General features: G+C 34.2%; 1 protein-coding gene, 1 long non-coding RNA gene and 1 pseudogene across 2 annotated transcripts; 2 read left to right on the top strand and 1 right to left on the bottom strand.

Annotated features, from left to right (window-relative positions):
- Positions 1-11,600: 11,600 nt before the first annotated feature.
- LOC115965168 (protein YLS3-like) lies at positions 11,601-12,140 on the top strand. Its single transcript, XM_031084356.1, has 2 exons — positions 11,601-11,895; positions 11,998-12,140. The coding sequence occupies exons 1-2, from the start codon at positions 11,601-11,603 to the stop codon at positions 12,138-12,140; spliced, it is 438 nt and encodes a 145-aa protein (XP_030940216.1).
- Positions 12,141-15,452: 3,312 nt separating this feature from the next.
- Positions 15,453-16,349, top strand: LOC115965169 (annotated as a pseudogene).
- Positions 16,350-16,902: 553 nt separating this feature from the next.
- On the bottom strand, positions 16,903-18,526 carry LOC115963663. The gene is made up of 4 exons (XR_004085869.1): positions 18,230-18,526; positions 18,011-18,134; positions 17,733-17,810; positions 16,903-17,282 (listed from the first exon to the last, which is right to left on the bottom strand). It is a non-coding gene; the product is annotated as an uncharacterized LOC115963663 (long non-coding RNA).
- Positions 18,527-20,164: the final 1,638 nt, after the last annotated feature.

Genomic DNA, 20,164 nt, shown 5'->3' on the forward strand with positions numbered 1-20,164 from the left:
GAGTTCTTTCTTAGATAGAGTTGTTATTTCATGTCATCAAAAACATTTTCTTATCTGTATACGTATTCCTTTATTGGCTCGAGCTATAACTTGGCATCAGTAATCTGTCTACAATTATAGCATGCATGCTTACTTTTTATGTATCATTGAATTTCCAATAATTTTATATTTATGGTCATGAATCTTTTTTTTTTTCTTTTTTTCAATAAATAAAGGTATCTAAACCTTTTCGAATATCTTAATATTTCCTTGGATGTATATAGTCCTTCGTTTCACATGCATTAGGTTATTACAAGATGGAATAATCTCATAAGGGATGCTCCAAGATGCCGCCAAGAGATTTCTAACCCAGAATCTCATAGATATCATAAGGCCTTAAGAACTATTAAGCCAACCTCTTGAGAGTAGTCATGAATCTTTGGAATCGTATAAGTTGTGGGGGTGCAATTCATAATAAATAAAAACTAAAAAAAAATCATCAAAAAAGTATAATAAGTTGTGGGGCGCAAACCTCCTGACTCATTGTCCTAATTGTAAGATTATGATTTATGATACATATTCAGAGTTTCTTAATTTACCCTAATATTTGATCATATTACAGTAAAAATTAAAGATTGCTGGAAGTACTCCAAAAGAATAGATAGCAATAATTAGCGACATTGTATATTGGCTACTGGCTAGCTTCTTTTTAGGACTGATACGTAATAGCAATCATTATTGGCAAGTTGCATGTGGCTGAGAGATTCAGGGCTTAATAAAATGCATAGCAACCACTTTCACACTTTTTTTTTTAAGAAAATAAAAAATAAAAAATCTCTGGTTTCTATCATATATATGGACTAACAATTTAATTTACTTTGGGGTATATATGAGTAAAAAGGGTATTGGTAATCTCACAGTTATTAATATATATTTTTTGTACACATCATCAATTTCGTGTTAAATGTAAATTTTTATTAACAAATGTGAATGCAAAAAAAGAAAGTACGAATATTGTGTGTACGAAGTGTATATCTACGAGTGTGAAACATTATTTTCTCTTACTTCAAGTGGTACAAAAGCAGCTGGAAAGCATGTTGTTTCCATGATAAGTATGGCTTCTTTTTTCTTTCTTTTTTTTCCTTTTTTTTTTTCTTTTTTGGATGAATAATAAATTCTTAGCTAGTATGATAAATGTCATGGTTCTCTTTATCCTTTTAGCTTTTTAGGTTGAAAAGATCATAAAGAACCTAGACAACATCTGCTATTAAAGTCTACTATAATTAATGAAATGGTGGGATTCACATTGGTGTGACAGCAAGAGTTTAGTCCCACCATGATCTAAACTTTATGCATTCAAAAGTCATTAGACTTTTCCTCTTCATTGGTTTATAAATGACTTAATTGAACAATCTTGATCATTCTGTTATCTAAAAATATCATTTGTTAGTTTTATGAAACCTTATAGTTAATTTCTTACTTTTTTGAAAGTAAATAATTTTATTTGTTATTTTTTGAAACTTCGTAATTTAATTTAATTTATTACTTATAAAACTACATAATTTCTTACGGGCCTCTCTTTTTCTTCTTTTGTTTACCTCAAAAATTTTATCTCACCTCTTCAATAATTACTATATATCATCATAGCAGCTGAACTCTGTGAATCCTCACATGATACTATGACTCCACCAATTTTTGTCCCTTCTTAATTCTAAATAGTTGCTCACCACTCCTGTCCAAATTTTAATTTCCAACTTTGAATTGAAAAGCATTGACACTGTCCTTTTGAGTTCAGACGAATTGGATTCTCATCTCCTATCATACATCAATAAATATTGAAACTGTTAATATATATATATATATATATATATATCTCAGGATTTAGTCCACCAATTTTCATCTATAAAGAAAATAAGAAATTATAGACTTCTCTATGGGCAAGAATACATTGTTTGTGCCGTGTAGTCATAGAAAATCATGATATGCATGAATGTGGTTCCCCACTGATTATCTCTGAGTTTGGCAAAGATTTGTTTGTCGGATAAAGTGAAGGTGACTTGAGAAAATCCTGATATATAATTTAGACTCTTAGACATTGATTCACAATCAAAATTAAACGTAATTCTTCTCCAAGAATTTCTTATAGTGCTGGATTTATAAGTTAACATATTATTCTTTGCAATTCAATTAGAACAAACAGTATCACTCGACGATCATATGTGGACAACGTGAAAAAAGACAAATTTTAAGGTTTTGTCATGATGACTACTTTGATAACTCAGCTAGTGTGTCCTACATCTTTATCATGCACTTCAACTTTCTGAAAGAATTGATGGTTCTTGCATTTCTATGATTGTAACCAAATAAAAGATAAAAGACAAGGTATCCATGATGAAATTGGTCATATGTCGGAGTACAGTTTATCATGAATTAGATTCTGCTGATGTTGTGAGTCCATATGAACTCACCACAGTGATTATGTTATGTTACCAGTCAAGGTTGTAAATTTCTATCAATGACATCCAACTTTTTCAGTGGAGAGCAGATACACAGTTATCTAGGTTTCCTATAGAACAAACTGCACTCATTTTTTGAGAAACTGTATTTTTCCTTACACCTTTTTGAAGATTTTGATCATATAAAACTGTGGTTTAAAGCTAGCTAGTAAGGACATCATTCAAAATCTGCACACATAATAACATGAGAAATTTTCTTGTATTTAAATATGAGAGGAAGTCATTTGAGATACTTTGATTATTTTAGAGGAAAATGATTAATGCACTAATTACAACAAGTGACTTGTTTCAAGTTGGGAAGTAAAAAAAGATAGAGGAAGACAAAAATGACATTAATAGAAGTTGTAAACTTTGATATGTCCATTAAGGACGTAAGGTAACAAATAGTATGATTTCGATTCAATAAAATGACCAGCAAAAAAGAGTTCATATGGTCGACCTGACTAATTTGTTGATTATATCTAGAACCGACCCAAAAATTTTGAAACTAATGCTTGATTGTTGTTTTTGTAAAAGGAAAAAGGATTAAAAAGGACTAGAACAGATTGATCTTGTTGAAACCACAAGCATTGAACAAATGAAAAGGGTGGTCTTAACTTCTTTTTGAAGTTATATTAGCAACAATTGCTGGTGGAAGCAAGAAAACACCAGTGGTTAGGAGGTGAGAAATTAAGTTTTCTTTAGAACCTTAATTAAGATTGGCAGTTAAGAAGATTCTGGTTACCAAATTAAGGATATGACTATATATAAATATATATACTAATAAATAGTTAGATCAGAATCACTTTTTTTTTTTCTCTTCCCATGCTTTCTTAGCTGCACCCAAATGTACTTTTCAAAAGGACCTAATGTTGACACTTTATGATCCATTGCCCCACTAGATTATGTCATGACCTCATCAAAGAATCAAATTGTGTATTATTGAAGCCACTTCTTGACTGATTAACTGTATTTGAGTAATATGTTTGGAGGTTGCTGACGAATCAAGCTAATGCTATTCTCGCGACAACTAGAAAAGGAGCACTGCTCACTGCTCTCTGATTGATGCTTTTAGCAGAGTCATCCTATCCAAAAATGTTTCTTTTGTGTTGGTTCACAAGACATGGGTAGTGGGTGTTTGGTTTCTGATGAGCAAAAGTTAAGAAGTTGTTTACTTTTCTTTACAGCTATCCTGTCTTGTTCTTGATGAATTTTACTCGCTTTTTGTTCTGATTCATTTGCCTTTCTATCAAGTCAAGGTTCCCAACTTGACCACCATGTTTGACTTGTTGAGGCAGTGTCGACATAAGCCTAGAGTTGCAGTAGCATTCAAAATTTTAATTGTTTCACAAAGTCTAGCTAATTTAGGATGCAGTTGTTTAATTAGTAGCAAATGATCATATGTTAAAGCATATTTGGGTGTGCCGATACTTTTTCTTAACAAGTGAAATACGTACTTATTTGTGTCAATCCTCAATGTGAGCACACATGTATAAGACCATTGAAGAACCACTTCACTAAAAATCGTAAGACATTCTTGACCTATTTCCCCCTCTTATTCTATTTCCCCCTCTTATTGGATTTGACATGGTAAGATGCACCCGAATACTACTGGTTGCACTAGCTAAGACCGAGGAAGAAAATTTAAGCGTACACAGCTAAATATATGTGGAATCAAATTAGTGTAAAATTACTAATGAAGGTACTTTATAGTGATTGCCCACCTTTTTCCGGAATTCGTAACTAATGCCTTGTATATCTATGGTCTAATCGACCAAAGTTACATTATTAACTATACACATGCAGTAGTTGACAACCCTAGAAAGTCAAAACCAAAATAAAATAGAGAATTATATCCTTGTGACATGAAGCGGTAGAATACCTGGTGTGCCCGTATACTCGACAATGACGCACGATACGTAGCTAGCACATGTGTCGCATGCTCTGTCGTGCTCTTCAGTCCCTTCCATCTACTAAACATATAATTTCAAACAATGCTCATTAGTTATCATGCAAATAATAGAATCCAAATAATTATCATGCAAATTTTCATGCCACTGTAGTACATTTTCAGTGTACTTGGGTTGGCTATTCTTTAATAAAAAGTTCTAACGTTACATATCAAAAAAATAAAAAATAAAAAATACCATGCTAAATTTGGAACTTTTCTTCTCTAGAATGAAAGACAGAAAAAGAGTGGCTCCTTTATTAGTACAAGCATTCTTAATATCTTTTTTTTTTTCAATCTTGGATTCCCATTGGGTGCACCTATAACTTACCAATTTAAAAAAAATAAAAATAAAAAAAAAATCAAAATCAATGAGGGACTTATTGTTTTGTAAGAAAGACTTATTGAAAGTCCCAGATTGAAATGAAAGGGGATACTATACTTCCTCCTCAATAAATACCTCTCCATCAAGAATTTCAAACATGAATACATTGTTTAGTTTTTGCAAGGGCCTGACATTCTTTAGTTTTTAATGTTGGGCTAGCTTATGTGTAAACCTAACATATAAGGGTTATTTATTTATATATATATTAGATTGTTACTTATCAAAAAAATAATATACAAGGTTTTCTTTTGTAAGAGAAGAAAAAAATTTAGTAATTAAAAAAGGGGCCAAAATTGATCAAACTGCTCAAAACCAGGAAGCGGTTTGACTGGTTTTGAGCCCTTCCAATTTTTTCCTGGTTTTTTAATGTGGACCATACCAGTCTAGGTCCCAGTTCACTGTTCAACTCGTCAGACTGGCCGCTCTGGTCTGCTTTAAAAATTTAAGCTCCTTCAACTTTGCATTGTTGGATAAGTGAATATGGTGCTTTACTCAGGGAAATGACCAATTGTGGAGATGCCTTCTGAGAATTAAATATGAGCAAGATTCCCAGAGGACTACAAACGGAGTAGAATTTCCACATGGAGTGGGACTGTGGAAAGGAATAAGAGCGGGTTTTGGGAGTCCTATAAATTTATTAGATTTAAAATTGGGGATGGCATGAGGGTGAGGGTATATGGCTTGATGCATGGTGTGGGAACAAGTTTTTTAATTGGTTAGTTTACGTTAGTTTATGATCCCTTCCAAATTGCAGCTAACAAACATGCTAGGGTTAGTGATTATTTGGATGTTAGGGGTAAAGTAGTGCATTAGTACCCTATCTATGTTAGGCAATTGTAGGATTGGGAATTATTGTCTCCCTGCCCTGTTTGATTTACTGTATTCTCAATGGGTTCAGCTTTGGACAGAAGACAGCATATTGGAAACTAGATAGAAATGGTGACTAACTCCATGTGAATGTATTTTCAAACATGCTTGTTTAGAAGTCTTCAAAAACAAACATCTTCAATATTAATATTATACTTAAATACGATTAGATTATATACTATTTACCAATATTTTGTACAACCTATTTTTAGAAATTGTCGCCGAGTACATATTAAGTACTAAATGACGTGTGTGACTGTGATTCCCATTGCACTAATAGATGCAACTAAGTGTTATGTATTAGCATTATCTATTAAAAAAAAGTATATTGTATTTGTAATTTTCTTCTGCACTCATAACAATGTATATTGGCATGCTATATCTTGTTAAGTAATCCATTAAATTAATGTCAATTGAACTTTTGGTTTGAAACAGGGTTTACTTCTCGACAGCAGTGTCCTTAGTGAATGTATTACAAGTGGGATAAACTAGACACATGCACGGTGAATGACAAATGGCATGACAATTGTATCAAACTAATCAAATAACATACCGATTGGCAAGGGGACCTGCCTCCACTGGCAGTAGTGGCAACCTCATAACAGGGCATATCAGTGGGAACCTCGAATACGCCCACAGCTGCACCAACATCACTGCTCCTCCAATCTGCATCGCCTTCGACTCCGATGCCTTGCATAAGTGCCTGTACAACCAGGCTAATGCCCCACTACCCCAACTGTACCTCTTCGCATTGCTGATTGGGTTTAGGAACTGTAGAGGCAGCACCGACACCCGATCTGCCGACTTATCCATAAACAAAATCATCCCCAACCGATCGAGTATGTGACAGCGCGCATGTTGCTGCACTACCTCATCAGAAGCATCCGCAGCTAGGGGACCACTAAATAGTGCATCCAGCCACGTGAATCTGAGCCTCGCCCCAGCAAGGATAGAGGTGTTCTCATGGGGATGCGGTATCGGGTCTGGTGGACGATGACCCAATAACTGAAGACACAACGTAGGCCAATCCATCTTCACAGCCCCAGTAATTGGCAACCCATCAACACGAACCCCTAGCATCACCTCAATATCTTGTAAGGTGATGCTCATCTCTCCATGCGGTAGGTGGAATGTGTGCGTCTCTGGACGCCAACGCTCAACTAGTGCTGTGATCAACGCATGATCCACTTCCAAGTTTGGAACCTTGAATAACCCTTCAAAACCCGCCTCAGTTATGTACCGAGCAATCCGTGGGTCAAGCCCATGCTCGGGTAACTTGCAACTTCGGCGTCTGCACTTTAGCACGCCTGGCACTACCTGCACACGAAAGAGCATTGTCTTATGATAGTGCACACGAAATAACTATAAGAATGCTACATAATAACAATATGCAAGAAACAGTAGGCTAACTAGTTAGTTCCGAACATTTTGCAAAACGTTAGTTACAATGTTAACTGCTTATTCGCTCTACCTCAATAGCAGATAGGATCAAATTCAACATCTATTTGCAAAGAATTAAAGAACCCTACAGAAATAAAATTAAATGATTTCGACATATTCAAAGTTCAGTACAACTACACACCTGACCGGCTGGCATCTCCCAAAGCAGCGTGGATCGATGAACCGGCTGCCGCGTCAACTGTGTACCAACCGTCGGTCCAGGATCCACATTTCCCACTTGCTGCATATCTGACACGCATGCAATCATGTTAGACACGTAGCTCTATGTTTGATAGTGAAGAAAAGCTTGGCTTTTGCAAGTAAACACAGGCAAGTAATTGAATGTTCTACAACAAACTCACAGAAACAAATACAGAGAGACAGAGTGAAAGAGAGATTTGACAGAAAATTGAAAACATATAATTGCTAAACTGAATTATACATCATGCATCTATATACACTGATTTTCAATCGATTTAATCATATCAAGGAAGAGTTAAAGTAAAACACTAAAATATAAACAACCTAACGTTCATGGCTGCAAGGCATAAACATAAAAGACACATAGTCGCAAATTGTATAAGCAACCTAACCAACCAACCAAGGTGAGATTCAATGTCTAAATCAAACAAAGTAAACCAACAAATGAACACAGCATAATGCAAACCAAACAATCAATTAAGCACCACAAAAAACACCATTCTAAAACACTAAAACATAGCTCTAAAATTAAAAGGTACCCAATTACCAATTACCCCTAAACAAGCCCTGTCACCCATCAATACTAGAATTTCCCTTCTTTAATCAAAGTGTAAAGTTCTTTCCTTTTGCTTTTGCTTGTTCCCGTACTTGACATCACACTCTAAAAGAAATTTTATTTAATAAAGCAAGAACTGAAAAGGGTTCATTGTAACTTAGTGGCTACTGAGGTGTGTTTTCAACAAAAAAAAGGGGGAGACAAACATGGAAATAGGTAAAGGTTCCATTAGAGACTCTACTGCAATGGACATCTCACTCACAAGCACAGCTTTGGAGGCAACTAATAATAGTCAAATTAGTATTTAGCTTTATTAAATGGATTAAACAGCTGTGAGACCTATACCATCAAATGATGGTGTGTGCATAGTTATGTGTCAAATGAACACTGAATTGGTGACCATAACAGTCCAAGACCTTTGCTTTCTTCTCTTTTGGGTTTTTTTCCTTCATTTTTTTTTTTATGAAGTCGATTATTTTTTCTCTTAGAAGTCAATTATATTTTTATTGGTCAAGTCTTGGTCGTAAATTAGGTTATTAGTAATTCATTTCTTTTCTTCAAATCAAGCAGATTTTTTAAAATCAATAGTTGGCTTTCCTAAGTCAACTAGAAATAGGGTCAAGGTAGTTAAAGGTGAAAGGCAACCTTAAGGTGCCAAGGCCTTATATGGCCCGACGCCCTAAGGTGTGAGGCGACAAGGCCTTTGGTGCAGCCAAGGCCAGCCCATTCTAGAAGACCTAGAATTTACCAAATTGTCTTCATTCTGGGAGAACTTAATTAAAAGCAATCCAACAGTGAAAAACAAAAACAAACAATCAAATAAGTGTCAAGCCAATTCAACTTTAGATCGACCAACGAAGGTCCCAAGATAACTCTTTATTATCTAAAATTCCCAAATTAAAAGGTCTTTAAAGAAAATTGCAATCAAATAACAGTACATTCAAGTTTAGACTAAGGAAGGTCCCAATAGAACTCTTCATCATCTGAAACATCCCAATAGACTAAGCCAATTACATTCCCATCACTGACTCGTACGTTTTTAATTTTTTATCATTTTTCATCTTTGTTTCTTTATTGCAATTTTCCATTTGCATCAAAAGCCTAGTGGCAATTCATATTCCATTCTTTTCCATTAATTAAATTACATATCAAACCCCATTCAAAAGCCTACACTTTATAGAGTCAAAAATTAATTTCGACACACAGAAATCAATACCTCCACCAATACCCTTGGGAAATAAGTATAGTAGGCCAAACCACCAAAAAAAATAAATAAATAAACAAAGCCCTAGGTCCGTCAGAAGCACCCTAGAGGATGTACTATTTCCATTCCCAAAAGCCACCACAAATCTCAATGCTCCCTAACCTAACCCAACCTATTATGAAAGGATTGGGTGACCCTAAAAGGCCACTAAGGCCACTAAGTTGCCTTTTCAACCCCAAATGTAATAGATGATAATAATAATAATTCGATGTACTTAGTCAACAAACATAACCCACAGAAGCTGCTAATCTGACACAAGACAGGAGCTTGAACGGGCTTTAATACCAAATTTGATGTAGCCTTTTTAGGAATTTCAACACTAAAATAGATTCTTGATAACATATTGATTGTGTTGATGGCTGTTTGGTATTTAAACAATAAAAAGAACATCAAATAAACAAAGATAAAACATTGGGCAATCACACCTAGGCTTTCCTAAGCACTCACATTTAGGTATGAGATAGCAATTGCGATTGAAAAAAGTTGGAATGTTCATTATATAGGCTACTTCTAAATCCTTTCTTAGAAAGGCTAGGAATACTAATAACCAAAAAAAAAAAAAAGTACTTTAAGAACTTCTAAGACAATTCTAGTCTCTTAAGACAATCAATTATGCATCTGTACACAAAATGTAAGTGACTTTCAACTGATGTGGTAAGTAAGTTTATATGTTCCCATATGATATTACAAGGATAATGACATGAAAAAAAAAAAAATACAAACCAAAACTTAGATGTTGAATAAAAACAATATGGCACAGTTAGAGCCCTAAGCAGAGTAAATGGCAGCAAAGGTTTTAGGATGTCCATGGTCTGTGTGTAGATATATGCATGCATATCCATTATACACACATTATATCTATTATAATAATAACTAAACAGAGTGGAAGCTTGTAAAAGCCAGTAACTTTGAAGCTTGTAAAACCAATAGCTTCTCAATTCAACATCATTCAGCATTGAATTAAAAAGAAATTTTCCCTAATTCAAAATCATGACATAACTTGTGACATAATTTCTGGAAAAAATAGAGATTGATTTGATACACTTTCAAACTATATGAATTACAAAGCAATTTCCCCTAACAATGAACACCGTTGTCATGCTAACTGTATTTTACACGAATTTCTGCCCTAGATGTGCGTCAAAAGACACTTCAAAACCAAACCCACTTCAAAACCAAACCCAACAAAGCTAAAACAGCAACAATAATTATGAATACAAATAGAGAAAAATCTAACAGCGAAAAACTTAAGAAGCCACACTCAAATCAGATTACATGCAAAGGGAAAAAATTAAAATTTGAACTCAGCATTTACAAATTACCTTAATACGTTTCTAATCCTTTAACTCCGAAGACAGATTGGGTTGAGCTTCGGCTGTGGTGAGATTGAAAAAGTGTGGGTATGGGTATGGGTTTCGATTCAACTTCGGAAAGGGTCTACTGAATGGTTTGGTTTGGGTGCGGGTAGAAATAGGAAAACTTGACGGTGGCTACTAACGGTGGCTACTGAACAGACTGGCGGTGGCTACTGATCGGACTGAGGAAGGGAGAGAGACTGTAAACTGTAGAGGAAGGAAGACAAACAGTTTTAGAGACGTTACATTTAAAAACTGGTTCTTATTCTGCATATAACTCGTTTTCCCCATTGACGAGTTACAAACAGTAACGCGGGAATATTTTATTGCCCAAAAGCCAAGCTGGAACACCAGCGTGGCAAGCACCTGCCCACAACTCGGTTTCTTCATAGTCGAGATATTTATGTAACTCGCCTTTACGGTGATCGAGTATTTAAACAGGGGCACGCCCCTATATAGTTTCGAAACAGGGGCATTATGCCAAATATTTTTCCCAGAAAGGGCAAAAGGCCAGAATCCTCTAAAAGGATGCTCCTTAACATTTATTTAATAATAAGATGGACTCCAAGTCCTACTTGGTGTTGATACCATTTTTGCAAATTCGTGCCCAAAAGTTCATGAAGAGAAAAGTCCAAGAAAAGCCCAAGAGATGGATCAAGGCCTGAGCAAAATAATAGAAATTGGGTCATATTCCAAAGGCCCAAAGAGAGAAGAAATTGAAAGGGTCAGTAGGTGCTCAATGCAACAAAATAGAGCAAACTCACAAAGCCCACAATGCCCTTGTACAAGGGGATAAGGATAAACTCCAAATTCTACAAGGCTAACATGGTGAAATAATGCCAAGCAATAGCGGCAGAAAGGATGCTTTGTATATCCAGGGACTATATTCTAACGAAAAGATCGAAGTATGTATTTTCACAACTAAAAACTGGTATATTAGATATACTCAAAAATACAAAGATGGTATTTATTAAACTGCATGAAATTTGATGAAAGAAAGTTCACATATTGAAAAGATATAAATTAAAGAATGAGAATATTATGAGCAGATAATATTCTCATAATATTTTGAGTTAAACAATTCCATTCCTCTTAGTGCTAATGTCAGTTATGGTTAGCTATGCAATTGCAGATGCAGCCAAAGACAGAATAGTGTGCAAAGCAACAGGTAGGGCTGGCTACAAGTCTGCCTTACGTTGGTGGTCAGGCAAAAGCATCTACCCCCAAACTGTGGCAGTCTCAAACAAGTCCAAGGACAACAAGAAGCGCATGTGCATCATCATCAGAGATCGTAATGATCCTGAATTAGGACTACAAATTAATATAACACTTACTTTCGGGCTGTCTTCCATTTTCCATGCCCCTTCTAATCAAAGCGATAGTAGTCCTGCCCCTAGTCCTAGTGGTAATGTAAATACATGAGTGTTCTTTTTCATTTCAATTTAATTACTATTCTTTTGATATGGTAGAAAACTATTTAAATTTGTGGTAATTTCTTTGGCTACAGGTGGAGGGAGTTCCACGAGTGCCAAAAGTAAGGGGACTAATGGTCAGGTTTGTAATGGAAATTGTCATTGGCGAGGCCCTAACATGGTGTTTCTTCAGTTCACACCTGTTCATATAGGCACTTGGATTGTCTCTCCTCTGTAACTTTGGCCTTCATTGCTATTTCTGTTTTGCAATTGTTATACTCGTGTTTTTTTTTTTTTTTTTATTAATACTCCCTGCCTCTATTTTTCCCAAAAATAATAAATAAAAAAATTTCCAACTCTCCCTTTGTCTCAGCTTTTCAACAAGGGGTGTCATTAGAACTATGTTTTTCTTATAAATCATAGGGTTAGACATGTAAAATTAGTTATTTAAAAACTCCTAATTTTTAGCTAAATTATAAAAAATAAAAATATTTTTCTCCCACCTCCAAATATTTTTTCCTCATGTTTGTTGTCAAGTACTAATACAATTTCTTCTTTTTGAAAAAATATTAAAAAATAAAACTGTTTTTTCCCCCCACAAATGTGCTTTTTTTTTTTTTCCCACTAAACTATTCTTTCCCACCTCCACATTTCTCTCTCACATTAGTAGTCAAGTACTAATACAACTTTTTCTTAAAATAAAAAATAAAATAAAACTGCTATAAGTAAAACATGTAAACCCCAAAAAAAAAAAAAAAAAAAAAAAAAATCTTATTGCATGTTCAAAGCGGGTGTGATGAGACAAGTAATATTGTAATGTACGTGGTTGTGGAATACAAGAACGAAAAATTCACAGTTCCCCAACTTGGATCTATAATCAAAATCAGACAAAAAACACCAAAAGAAAATTGTGTTGGTAGTTCGAAGTTGCAAGACCCACTTGGAGTTGATTCAGGAAGGTCGCGCAAAAGCTTAGCCCAAAACTTCTCTTGATGGGCTTTAAATGTGGCCCATGAATTTTTTAAGGGCTAAGTAAGGCCCATGGTCAAATTGCTGATGGGATTATAATATTAGCATTTTTCACAGAGTATCAGCTTTCTTCTTTTTCATATGTGTACTTAAATGGCTGGCAGTCACCCTCATTTGTCTTTGATGCTTAAAATATAATTTTGAAATGATAGCGATAGAAAGACAAAAATCTTACAGCAATTTATATATCTATCATGTCTTTTTTAGCCTATTATGAATATGTACAATGCAATGTTGTACTTGTTTATTTAGTACATTCGATTGCTAAGTTCTTCAATTCTAGTCCATGGTTTCTTTTGGCTCTATGGTTTATCTGGGGAGAGCAATTAACCCTATCCACAGGAATTAAAGTTGGATTTATAGAATTCTTAGAGTATCATGTGAGAATTCATCATTGGGGTTTTTTGATGCATGACTACCTAGCATGCTAGCATTTATCATGGGAACAAACAATCACTTGTATAAAAGAGGTGCATTTTTCAAAGGTCTTCTCTTCTTGAATCTATCTCATCCATTTCTTAAGTATTATACCATTAGAATCCCTTTAGTGGACTCATTTTTCAAGAAATACAAGATTTAATAGTAAAGAACCATTGGTTAATTTGGTTTTAAACCATAGGTTCTCCCCAAAAAAAAAAAAAATAATTAAGAAATGAATAAGGTATTATAATTTCTTAATGACAGTTCCAAAACCCACTCTTCTTAATAATAATAAAAAATTCATAAAAATACTTCAAAAGTTTTTTAAGATACCAAACTTTTATTTTTTTTTTTTTAATTTCATACTACAAGAATTATTTATTTGGATCTTGAAATTCTAGATATGATTTTTTGAGAAGAAAATTCTAGATTAGATGATGCTGCCATTTTGTTTAATAAGATATCAAAGTAGTAGATGATTGATTCATTCCATAATAAAAATAATTGCACAAAATTGCAATCCTTCGATTGACTCGAGGGTTTACTTTGCCTTTTTAAGAGCAATTTTTTAATGCACTTCAAAGCATGTCACAATGCTTACATTTCAATGCCTTTGTCATACTTACCTTGTTTGTTTTTTTTGGGGAAAAATTATCTATTGGAGACCAAGGATATTTTTTATCTATGGTGGTGTTGAAAGAAGCAATGAAAGCTTGACTGGTGCATGATAAAATTGGGTAGGATTGGATGTCACAAGCAAGCTTCTCCAGTGCAATCGAAATATTCAACAAAAGATTAGATATATTGGTGGTAGCTAATATGTATTTTCACAGATAAAAACTGGTACTCCATGTTAGATATTGATCGAAAATTAATTTTACTGAAGGATCGTTGAAGTGCAATATTCGTGTAAAACATATAACAAATTGGTTGGCGAAATCAATCTTTTTTTTATTTTAATTACTACATGTAGGTAAAAAGTCATACATTTTTAAGAGAGCTAAAAACTAGTGGCTCCTTGTCTCTACCTTCATATGTCATGATAAAGGTGAATTGGTGGTAAATTGTCCATGAATCATTCTAAGTTCTAACTCTTGTTTAATGTTTCTGCCCTTTCTTGGGTATAAGTTTGCCAAAATGGAGAATGTTGTGATCCAAATTTTAACTCGGGTCTAAAAGGAATTGAGGCCCAAACAGAACAGAGAGAATGCTGGCCCAAGAAGTGTAAAAGAAAAACAAAAATGAACGGCAGGTAGTGGTTGTATTGTGATGTTGAAGTGTTAAAAATGGTGCATAATACCATAATATCAATCTGAATCTATATAATATGAACATCTAAAAGTGTAATATTTATTATTGCTACGCTCATGTTGAACGGCCACGTTTGTATAGCATTTCGGTCCATTTTAGTTTCATTTGATACATTTTTGTCAACTTCTATTCATTTTGGTGTCAGTTCAAAGAATGATAAATTTGAAATTTAAAATTTTTAGAAGTACCAATAGAAATTAGGAAAATAAAATGCATTATAAAAATAATTAAAAGAATATGAACCGGTTCAAAAAATAATAAAATCAATGAAAAGCACCAAAAAAAAATAATTTTATATATTTGTAAAGATAGAAACATAAAAATTACTTTTCCAAATTGTTTAATTTTTAGGGAGAAAAAATTATCTACAATAAAATATTGAGAATAAATTATACATTATTATACTATAATAATTTGGAAGTACACATAATAATTATGGAACTTGGCTCACCACATCATGTACTGATTTGTTGCGCTAGGTGGGGTTGGTGACTATGACCTCAGGGAAACTTCTGTGATCTTCTATTTCTTTACAGAGCATCACCCACGCCCCAATCGACAGTGTTACTAGCAACTGTGACTAAAGAAACAAAATTTGATTGGTAGATTTCATCTTGTGCGTTTATTAGAGGAATGGAATTTTAGTTACTTTTCTTGCAACCTGCCGCAATCATAGAATGCCACATCTAATTAGATAACAATTGTTGAGCTATCCTTAATAGTGTATATCATTCAATGTGGAATGTTTTCAACAAGTAGTGACTACTGAGGGCAAATGCGATGATACAAAATGGCAATAGCCTTACACCCAAGCACTTTGATACTTCCATTCCTTTTAGTGCTAATGTCAGTTATGGTTAGCTATACAATGGCAGATGCAGCCAAAGACACAGAGGAATGTGCACAGCAACTAGTAGGACTGGCTACATGTCTGCCTTACGTTGGTGATCAAGCAAAAACACCTACACCAGATTGTTGCACTGGTCTTAAACAAGTCCTAAAGGACAACAAGAAGTGCTTGTGTGTCGTCATCAGAGACCGTAATGATCCTGAATTAGGACTACAGATCAATGTAACACTTGCTCTGGGCCTGCCTTCAGTTTGCCATGCCCCTGCTAAAGTCTCCTAGTGTCCCGGCATGCATTTAACTATAAGAGTTGTTTTGTTCTAGCTAAAAGATTTTTATGAAATTCACTGTAAGAAATGAATGGTGAGTGCTATAGAGTTTTTTTCGGTTTTACACTTCTTTAAGAAAAAGGGTAAATGTCACTAGAAGTGGCTAATATTTGACACACTAATTTGATTTGTTTGCTTGGTCATGGATGTAGTTATTCTACACTTGGATCCTAATTCACCAGAAGCTCAAGTTTTCTATCAATTGGGAAGGAGTTCTAATCAAAGTGATGGTAGTCCTGCTCCTAGTCCTAGTGGTAATGTAACCAACATACATAAGTCTTCTTTTTTCATTTCAATTTCTTTTGATACCGTAGAAAACTTCTTAAATTTGCGGGTAATTTATCTGGCTACAGGTGTGGGGAGTTCCGTGAGTGCCAAAAGTGAGTGGACTATTGATCAAGACAAGAATGAAGGTTGTTATGGTTAAAAGAGATGGTTTGGAATGAAGATTGTTATACTCATGTTATGTTCTTTTCATTTATTAATACTCCCTACCTCTATTTATCCCTAAATAATAATAAAACCCTTCCAACTCTCCCTTTGTCTCAGCTTTTCCACAAGGGGTGTCATTTGAACTATGTTTTTCTTATAAATCTTCCCAATGAAAGCCTATGAATCCAAGGATAAAGTATATCTATATGTATCTAGTATGATAATAAAAAAGTTACAGATAAAATTGAACTCTAATCACTATCCTTGAAGTGAAGCTGAAAGGATGTTGCAAAAAAAAAACAAAAAAGTAACTTCCTCAATTGTCTACAAGAGAAATTTCTCCAATTTTTGTAGATACCATATATCTTATCCTTGATTAGATTGGGGAAAAAAAACCTCCATGAGAATATTGCTAAATTTATGAAGATTCCATTTTTTTTTTTTTTTTCCTTGAGCTTTCAAGGTATTCATTTAGTTAGAATGATATCTAAATTGTTTTCGTTCTGCATCACTATCACATTGAAAGCCAACTTGTGCCCAAATAATTATGTGTATAATCTTCAAGGATCCAACTTGTGTCCAAGATTCACTACTTCAAGGATCCTACCTAAGAACAAAACATAACTAAAAATATAAAAATAAATGAAAAACATACAAATTCAAATATCCAATCTATGCCATGACCATATTTACAAATTTTTTTGGAACCTCAACTGTTGGAAATATAATTACTTGATATTTTACAGGTTTCTTATTTCGAAATGTCTATAACTTCGTGGTATGGTAAGTAACCTTGAGAAAAAAGTGCAAAGACTTCATGGTATGGTAAGCAACCTTGAGAAATTGGTGCAAAGATGAAATCAAATGTCTTGTTTATGATTACAACACTCACCACGCAATCCTTTTGTTCATAGAACTCATCAAGATAAGAAGTCCAAGAATCACTTGAGAAAGCCACATATTGTCGTAGAAAGCCGGCTATACAAATGTGCTTGATAAAAGCCTGAAACACCTGCATTAAAATGATGCATCAAGTTCTACTGTTACTATCAGTAGAAAACATAGCTCCAAAAAAATAAGGATTTGTTTTGACTACAATATTTAGTCTGTAATGACAATAACAATACTTAAGAGGTGCTTGATCTCTATAAAGTATAGTTGGTGTTATAAACATGTCAGAGGTAGAATTTTTTTTTAGCTCAAACCAACCAACAATATTAAATCAATAAAGTGAGAAAACTTAGTTTGTTGTTTAGGTAACATATAGTAATATTTTCCTTATAAATATCAAGCAACTTTTCACAATAAAACCATGATGCTTGAAAATTATATATTTTATTGTAAAGCATGATCCCATAGTGATTTAATTTTAGATAACAAACTGTGATACATGGTATTATCAGTAGACATAACAGAAAATTGGAAGCTTATATATAAAAAGGAATTGAAGCAAAGGGAATACCTGTACAATGAGGTGATTCCTACGGCATGGTTACCGGATTCAATCCCCCGAGTAATATTACCTTGTGCCAATTTGACACTATTTAAACAACAGGAAAGAATGCACATCAAATACATCCCGATTGAAAATACAAATATGAAATTTATTCAATGTAAGAAATTAAATGAAAGAAAATTTCACATTATTTTTTTGCTTAACATGCAAAGATATAAGTCAAAGAATGAGAAGATTATGAACAGATAAAGGGGGAAAGGAAAAGAAAAGAAAGGTGATAGTACCAGTGAGTGAGTTATTGAGTTGTTGAACAATTGCAGCACCCAAAAGCTTTAATTAAGTCCCACTTCTTAAGAGTAGGTTTCTTTGGTTCTTCATCTGAAATTTCTTCATTTGAAATTTCATCATCTGAAATGAAAAACATAAAGATTCAAATATCCAATCTGTGCCAAGACCATATTTACAAATTTCTTTGGAACTCAAACAATTGGAAATAATATTACCTGATATCTTATAGGTTTCCTATCTCAAAATGTGTCTATAACTTCATGGTATGGTAAGCAACATTGAGAAATTAGAGCTAAGACGAAAGCCAATGTCTTGTTTACGATTTTACAAAATTCACCAAACAATCCTTTTGTTCACGGAACTAATCAAGTTAAGAAGTCTCTAAGCGCCAACAGTCTTCATTTATGAGAACCTATTAGATCAACATTTAAGAAATAAATTTAGAGAATAAGTGAGAAAGTAACAAATTTTCTACCAATCCATGCTTATTGCCTAAAAAATGAAGAGGAGAAAGATAAATTAAAAAGACAAGGTAGAAAGAAATAATTTTTCTACCATATTTGTGAGTGCCAGGAGGTGGGGCAGTCTAGCATAAAGCTGGGTTGGATTTCAGCTGAAATGCAGTCGATAAGGCACCTTTGTAGTCCTTGAAAGTTCTCCTAGCAGTTTCCCATATTTGGATGGGAAATGATGAGGTTGACTCATGTACCATCTGATTCCGGCTGTACCAAATAGGCCAGGCTGTGACAAAAAAGGTTTCCAAGTCTTGAGTGGTTCCATTGGTGATGAACTGAAATGCAAGATCAGTAAAATCCCCAGAATTTGTCTCCTAATCCACTGGACAGTTTAGACAACTACTCCACACCTCTTTGGGAGTGTCACACTGTATGAGGGCATGCAGAGTACTTTCAGGGCACAAGTCACACACAGGGCAAATACCATACGTGCTTACACCTCTGGTTCTTAGGCAATGCATAGTGGGCAAGGCATTCATGCAGGCACGTCAGGCGAAGATTCTGATCTTTGCCAGGATGTTGAGGTGCCACATCCTTTTCCAGAGAGGGGAGTGAGGATCATCACTTGAGTTTTCACCCTCATTAGATGGATGAATGATTGGAAGTGCTACATAGTAAGCGCTTTTGACAGAGAATTCACCTTTCTTGCTTCCAATTCATATGATTTGATCATCTGGGAGAGTGTAGCTGAGAGGGATGTTTAGGATGATGTCTGCTTCAAAGGTAGGAAGGTTCTTCTAACAACATCAACCTTCCAACACCTTGTGTCTTCATCAATGAGCGCCGAGACCATGGGGGAAATATCTTCAAATAACAATTCTGATGCATGCATAATAATACTTAGAAACAGATACAAGCATGACAAGCAAAAATTTACAAACTTAATGTACTGGAATACAAAAACAACTGTTCAACCATTACTAATTCAGATACGTAGACTACCTCTCACAGGAGTCATGAGTTTATTTACATACTTTGTCAAAGCAATTATCATGTATCTCAATGTAAGTATGGAATTAGAAAGCACTACATCACCTTATACATGGGTTATCATTTACTCTACACCTCTCATCATATTAGCACGTGAAATGGAACAAATCAAGAATAGATATTAGTACATAAACTGACAACAAGCAGTCATATGGAATGACAAACAGTCTACAAGTAAATCAGGTCTTAAAGAGGTGAAAGAAGAAACAAGGGGGAAATGACAAAAAGGACTCTAGAGAGATAAATTAGGATATTGTATGAGTTGCCTCTTTGGATGGTTCACTAAAGGAAGCTATGGATTGTTGTGAGAAGCTGCCAACATAAATGTACATGATAAAAGCTTGAAAGCGCACACATTAAAATGATGCATCAAGTTCTATTGATAATATCTCTATAGAAAGGATTGCTTCACAAAAAAATAGTGCTAACTATATTATTTAGTCTGTCATAGCAACACCAATAATTAAAAGATTTTTGGATCTCTAGTTTTATAATATATGATAATTAGTGTTATGAAACATATGCCAGATATTTCTTTTTCTTTTTCTTTTCCAAGCAACCTATGATACAAAAATTGATAGTGAGAAAAATATAGTAGTTTGCTGTTTTGATAACATATAGGAATATTTATAAGAATAGAAGGTG

The sequence above is a fragment of the Quercus lobata genome, chromosome 10, assembly GCF_001633185.2.
Source record: "Quercus lobata isolate SW786 chromosome 10, ValleyOak3.0 Primary Assembly, whole genome shotgun sequence".
Taxonomy (NCBI): Eukaryota; Viridiplantae; Streptophyta; class Magnoliopsida; order Fagales; family Fagaceae; genus Quercus; species Quercus lobata.

Excerpts from the sequence above, each read along its gene's own strand:
- LOC115965168 (XM_031084356.1), top strand. The coding sequence starts at position 11,601 with ATGGTTAGCTATGCAATTGCAGATGCAGCCAAAGACAGAATAGTGTGC. Across the intron at positions 11,896-11,997 it reads TCCTGCCCCTAGTCCTAGTG|GTGGAGGGAGTTCCACGAGT; the intron begins GTAATGTAAATA and ends CTTTGGCTACAG.